At 57.3% G+C, this 4,820-nt stretch overlaps 1 protein-coding gene across 1 annotated transcript; it reads left to right on the top strand.

Annotated features, from left to right (window-relative positions):
• The first annotated feature begins 235 nt into the window (after window positions 1-235).
• LOC119094571 (uncharacterized) lies at window positions 236-4,015 on the top strand. Its single transcript, XM_037217631.1, has 5 exons — window positions 236-240; window positions 861-1,137; window positions 1,648-2,166; window positions 3,023-3,497; window positions 4,002-4,015. The coding sequence occupies exons 1-5, from the start codon at window positions 236-238 to the stop codon at window positions 4,013-4,015; spliced, it is 1,290 nt and encodes a 429-aa protein (XP_037073526.1).
• The last annotated feature ends 805 nt before the right edge of the window (window positions 4,016-4,820 follow it).

The following is a 4,820-nucleotide window of genomic DNA, read 5'->3' as shown; positions in this document are numbered from 1 at the left end:
AAGGTGATGAGAACGCTGTTTGTACTATTCGCTCGTATAGATATACTCGGAGAGAATACACCTGAACGTTTAGCATTGCTGTATGGGTAAAGAAGCGCAATCACACACTGAATGGGAGCATTTGGTTTTTGGGGGGCTTTTAAAGCTATGGGGCTCAATATGATTCGGTGCCATTTTACATAGTTTTTTACATGGCTTTGATGCATTGGCATAGCTCACGGTCAAAGTACAAAACATGCGGTAAGCACAACGGTTATTAGGGCCAGGTGCCCACCGCCCCCTGTGAGAACAACCAGGGTCTAAACAGGAGTACGCTTGCGTGTCCATGGTCTAAGAAATGTCATCCTTTGGGGAAGTGAAATTCCGTTTTCATTGCAACTTTCAGCTGCGTTATTTATGACGCATCAGCTCATTTAAGAATGGCATAGAAGTTCCGCTGTGAGGCCTGCAGATTACCAATCTTAAGTTCAAATAATCTATGTGGGATCCTGAGAAAAGCACATCTGTTGGAAACAGCCATAACGGTGAGTAATATGTAGGTGTTCATGCCTTTTGTGTTATTGCAGTGATACTTTTCAAAATATACATCACGCCGTCTTGTATTGGCTCATGCGTGACGCGTCGACAAATCGATATGTTTCCACTGAACGGCCTCATGGTGGCCTCAGGTACCCATCGCAAATATGGAAACCATACACCAGTCACGTGGCTGGGCTACTGCGCCATCACCGTGGATCATAGCAGCCTTCCTCCCAGCCAAGTGTCTCCCAATGGCGTCTGTCAGTGGGCGCACGGCCCGCGTCCGCCTCAGCGTGTGCCCGCGGCCCGTGACCGCCGCGTGACCCGCGTTCCCTCCGCAGGATGAGGGCCATCGCGCTGCTGCCGTGTCTGCTGGCGGCCGTGCGTCCCTGGCCGCAGGACTACCCCAGCTATAACACGCAGAGCGCGGCCAACGCGGGCGGCCTCAGCCTGTTCTCACGCGCGAACAGCGGCGCCAGCAACACCCAAGGGTTCGGCTCCGTCTTCTCCACCGGCCAGTCGGGCGCATCGTACGCTGGAGGCTCCGGGGTGACGGGCTCGGGGGCCCTGTCTGGAACGGTGCTGTCCAATAGTGGGCTGTCCGGCGGCTCGTACTCGGTGGGCACTGGATTGTCCGGCTCTGGGGTAGCGGGATCGGGGGCCCTGTCTGGAACGGTGCTGTCCAATAGTGGGCTGTCCGGCGGCTCGTACTCGGTGGGCGCTGGATCGACCGGCTCCGGGGGGTCAGTGGTCTCCGGTTCCGATCTGTCCAACAGCGGATTTTCCAGCTCTGGATTGTCCAGCACTGGATTCTCTAGCTCTGGAATTTCCAGCACTGGAGGGTCCAGCTCTTTTGTAGGCGACTCGGGTCTCTCGGGCGGTGGTCAGTTCATCTCGGGCGGTGGTCAGGTCATTTCCGGTGGCGGTCAGGTCATCTCTGGCGGCGGTCAGGTCATTTCTGGTGGGGGTCAGTTCATTTCCGGTGGGGGTCAGGGCATCTCGGGTGGTGGCCAGGTCATCTCGGGCGGTGGTCAGGTCATCTCGAGCGGTGGTCAGGTCATCTCGGGCGGCGGCAACGGTGGCGGTGGTGGTGGTGGCGGCGGCGGCGGCGGCGGCGGCTGTCCCCAGGACCAGGTGGTGACGTTGCCGCGCCTGCAAACCCAAGTACAGGAGGTGGTGAACACCGTGGACGTGCCGGTGCGTCAGACCCAGTTCGTCACGCGCACCACCGTCGTGCCGGACTTCGTCACGCGCACCGTCGTGCAGACCAACGTCGTCACACAGACCGTGTTCAACACGCGCACGCAAACGCAGTTCAGCACGCAGGAGGTCGTGTCGACGGTTCGCCTGCCCGACGTCGTCAACACCGTGACGCAGACCCGCTTCCGGACGCAGGTGCAGACGCAGTTCCGCACGCAGACGGTGCTGGTGACGCGCCGCCGGCTGCGCACCGACTTCCGGACGGTGACCTCGACGCAGGTGGTGCAGAGCACGGTGCGGGTGCCGCAGCTGGTGCTCAGCACTAGCGTGGTGCAGGTGCCCGGGCCGGCTCAGACGCGCGTGCGCACCGCCTTCAACAACCGTGAGGTCACCAGCTTCGTGGTGCAGCAGCCGCGCACGATCGTGCAAACGCAGACCAACGTGCAGGTGAGCCCCGGAGGGAAGAGCGAGGAGGCGGCAGAACGGCGGCGGCGGCGCGTGGGGACGCGTGTCGGCTTGCATCACGCCTCAGACGCGCGCACGATGAGAAAGGTGCCCGAGGTTTCGTGTGGTGGGGCGGATCGAGGCTGAGCTCGCCAGTTGGTGTAACGCAACGACTTCTCGGCAAAAAGCGCCACGACCGTTGGCATGCTAAGAGCACCACGCGATCGCCGATTGGCCTGTTGCTCTCCCGAGCTGAGGGCAAAAACTGCCCTGAGACGGACATGTCAATGTTTTGTTTCCCAGCGCAGTAGGTGGTTAAATGCTCAAAGTGGTAGTGATAATTGTTGTAATGTTTTTCGATGCAGGTTATTGGATTGCCGTTGGTCATGAGCATTGCAATCGTCAGCAGCGTTGACAGGGATAGTGAAGCATGCAGCACGAGGGCCTCATTACTGCAGTTGTAATTCAAGTAATACGCAGGCTTCAGAGTTCTTCCAGTCCGAAATCTGAGGTGTCAGTGACGATGTTGAATGTAAGGGTGGGATGTTTGTCTTTGGCGACCGACTGATGACCCCAAATCGGTCCCACCACGTCCACTGCACACAGATCCTGCATTGCCGTACACAGAGTGCAGTATTCAGGGCACCGTCACACCAGCGGCTACACCGGCTCTCACTTACCCCACCCCCAAAGCCTGAGCTCCGACCTCACATGCCCGGTGTGCCGACAGGTCAGACCCTGGTGACCTGACCTCACATGCACCTGTGCGTCGGCAGACCCAGGTGGTCCGACCTCACATGCCCCTGTGCGCCGAAAGACCCTGGTAACCTGACCTCACATGCCCCTGTGGTGCCGACAGACCCAGGTGGTGACGCAGCAGGTACGCCAGCCGGACCAGTTCGTGACCATCACCAGCGTGCAGGTGGTGCCCGTCACCTCGCTGGTGGTGCGCACTCAGCTGGTGCCCCAGCTGGTCACCGTCACGCGCACGGTCGCCAACACGGTCACGCGCACCGAAGTCACCACGCGGGTGGTGCGGGTGCCATCCGTGCGCGTGCGCACCGTCCTCCGCACCAACTTTAACACCCAAGTGGTGACACGTACGCAGCAGGTGGTGCAGACCGACTACCAGGAGCGCGTGCAGACGGTGCGCGTGCCGTCTCAGCCGCAGACGCTGGTGCGCACCCAGGCGGTGGTGGTGACGAGCACGCAGCGCCTGCCTGACACCTACACCACGCGCGTGGTGACCGTCAACAACCCGCGTCAGGTGCTCAACACGCGCTTTGTGCAGCGCGTGCAGACGCAGCAGGTGGTGGTGACGCAGACCGTGTCCGGTTACTGTGGGGGAGGAGGAGGAGGTTTCAGCGGAGGAGGCGGTGGAGGAGGCTTCAGCGGTGGGGGAGGGGGAGGAGGAGGACGCTTCACGGGAGGAAGCGGAGGAGGCTACAGCGGAGGAGGCGGTGGAGGAGCCTTCAGCGGTGGGGGAAGAGGAGGAGGAGGAGGCTACAGCGGAGGAGGAAGCGGAGGAGGTTACAGCGGAGGAGGACGAGGAGGAGGAGGCAGCAGCGGTAGCTCGAGTGTCCGGGACTACCCGAGCTATGGCTAGCGGTCCTAGACACAGCCACAGCCCGTGGCATGCTGCAGTGAGATTCTCGTCAAGCCAGGCAGTGTGCGAAGAAACAGACTGGTTCATCAGAACGCATAAAACTTTTTGACGACCAGTATGTGGGATAAGTGTATTGTATTAATCATATAAGCCATAATAAACCGGCGATTGAGTAAAGTGCATATTTTTACGACGCCCTAAACCACTGGCTTCACGTTCGTCTGGCATGCAGAGACAATGGAGTGATAGAATCGTGAAATGCCTAGCACTAGTCTACATTTATGCTTCTTCATTACGGGCCGTCATAAAAAAAAACTGAGGATTGCTCAGAGCAAGCTGCTGCCTCAAACGCGGTTTGGTAACCAAAAAGACCGTCTGTACATAAAGCATCGCGCTTGATTTGCTGCCCGGCGCTCCAGACTTCAATGGTCAAAAAGCACAGACGCTCCATCACAACATCCCGCAAACCGGTAAGAAGATGCGAGGTTACAAGGGTTGCAAGAGGGTTTGAAATATAAAGTCCCTTCACCAGCAGAAGTTGAGGAAAACATCCGCTCTGACTACAGTTAGTATCTCCTCAACAGGAATACGTGGTGTTTACATGCATGGTATAAACGCAATAGCACACATTACAGGCATGTTTTACACCATAAGGCTGCAACGCCTAAGTTTTTACGATGGGAGACACTGCAGTGAGTGAAAAGGAATTGCGAACCTAGAGGGGTTGGAGCTATGAGTCGTCCTTCAAATGGTTCAAGAGACCTTCCAGACATCCGAATTGCTCTTTGAGTAAAATGTGATGAAAACTAAACTTCATTGATGTTGTTGTTGTTCATTGGAGTTTTCGGGCGCGTCGACTGCAGTGGTCATTTTGCGCCCAGACTAAACTTTATGCCACGCTAATGAATAAGCTTTCACGGGACTTCCAGAATCGCCTAAAGACTAGGGGTCAGGCAAGAAGCCCTTGCTGGTGTAAAATGGGACCTCTTACGCAAAAAGCGTGAGATAATTCTGATAATATGCAAATATCGGACCCCAACAGCAGCATCAT

This window comes from Pollicipes pollicipes, unplaced genomic scaffold, assembly GCF_011947565.3.
Source record: "Pollicipes pollicipes isolate AB1234 unplaced genomic scaffold, Ppol_2.1 Scaffold_4002;HRSCAF=4701_pilon_pilon_pilon, whole genome shotgun sequence".
Taxonomy (NCBI): Eukaryota; Metazoa; Arthropoda; class Thecostraca; order Pollicipedomorpha; family Pollicipedidae; genus Pollicipes; species Pollicipes pollicipes.
This window is presented reverse-complemented; position numbering and strand designations above follow the sequence as displayed.

Coding starts and splice junctions, on each gene's coding strand:
- LOC119094571 (XM_037217631.1), top strand. Junction 1,138..1,647: donor TGTCCGGCGGCTCGTACTCG/GTGGGCACTGGA, acceptor GGCTGTCCCCAG/GACCAGGTGGTGACGTTGCC. Junction 2,167..3,022: donor AAACGCAGACCAACGTGCAG/GTGAGCCCCGGA, acceptor TGGTGCCGACAG/ACCCAGGTGGTGACGCAGCA.